The 1,214-nt window shown below is 41.9% G+C and overlaps 1 protein-coding gene across 1 annotated transcript in view; it reads left to right on the plus strand.

The window, feature by feature from the left end:
• CCDC67 (coiled-coil domain containing 67) overlaps window positions 1–1,214 on the plus strand; it is a 140,206-nt gene that overhangs the window by 48,959 nt on the left and 90,033 nt on the right. The window contains exon 6 of the mRNA XM_010855167.1: window positions 489–602. Coding sequence (XP_010853469.1) covers window positions 489–602 — 114 coding nt within the window. The remainder of the gene's footprint in view (window positions 1–488; window positions 603–1,214) is intronic.

A 1,214-nucleotide genomic window follows, 5' to 3' on the forward strand; every position in this document is an offset into this window, starting at 1 on the left:
TGGTGATGGACAGGGAGGCCTGGCATGCTGTGGTTCAAGGGGTCACAAAGAGTTGGACATGACTGAGCAGCTGAACTGAACTGAAGGGAGGCCTGAGACGGTGGTGGCTCCGTTCTTGAGAACAGATTGCTCTTGGCTCCCCCTGAAAGCCACAGGGGACAAAGTCACTAAATTAGCCCAGGCCCCACCCCTCACAAACAAGGTAGCAGGTTTGGTGACTGAGTATAAAGAAAGGAAAAAAAACTTCTGGTGTCAGCTTAGGAAATAAAAGGAAGTACTGGTTGATGCAAAGAATTGTGTGAAACTCCATTATCAGTAACCAGTATTTGTTACAAGAAAAAAATTCTTAACAAAATCCTTATTTTTTAAAAAAATGCAGATTAAGTTCCATACTTTTTTCTCAGAACAAAGGTGCAAATGAAAGGTCTTATGTATTGTGCTTTAAAATGAATCATTTTTTTTAGCTTCTGTTTCTCTCTCTATTAAAGGAATTTAGAGCAAAGTCAAGAGAATGGGACAAGCAGGAGATACTGTATCAGACTCATCTGGTTTCTTTAGATGCTCAACAGAAAATATTATCTGAGAAATGTAATCAATTTCAGGTACGTTTTCTAATACTGTCTAATACTAAATTAGAATAAATTAGAGGTTAAACACTATTACTCTCTTTACCGTTCAGCATGTAATCTTTCTACAGATAGAAATACTAAGCAACGGAAAATAACCAGAGTAGGTCCAATGCTAGGTAGAGTTACAGGGGCATGAAATATAGTTAATGACTTTATATGTCCCAGAAGGTGGTGCTATTAAAAGTCTCCATTGTTATTATGTCATTATATAGCATGTTTTTGCATGCCTGTGGTGTTGGAGAAGACTCTTGAGAGTCCCTTGGACTGCAAGGAGATCCAACCAGTCCATTCTGAAGGAGATCAGCCCTGGAATTTCTTTGGAAGGAATGATGCTAAAGCTGAAACTCCAGTACTTTGGCCACCTCATGCGAAGAGTTGACTCACTGGAAAAGACTCTGATGCTGGGAGGGATTGGGGGCAGGAGGAGAAGGGGACGACAGAGGATGAGATGGCTGGATGGCATCGCTGACTCAATGGACATGAGTCTCAGTGAACTCTGGGAGTTGGTGATGGACAGGGAGGCCTGGCGTGCTGCGATTCATGGGGTTGCAAAGAGTTGGACATGACTGAGCGACTGATCTGATC

The sequence above is a fragment of the Bison bison genome, unplaced genomic scaffold (assembly GCF_000754665.1).
Source record: "Bison bison bison isolate TAMUID 2011002044 unplaced genomic scaffold, Bison_UMD1.0 scf7180017864356, whole genome shotgun sequence".
Lineage (NCBI taxonomy): Eukaryota > Metazoa > Chordata > Mammalia > Artiodactyla > Bovidae > Bison > Bison bison.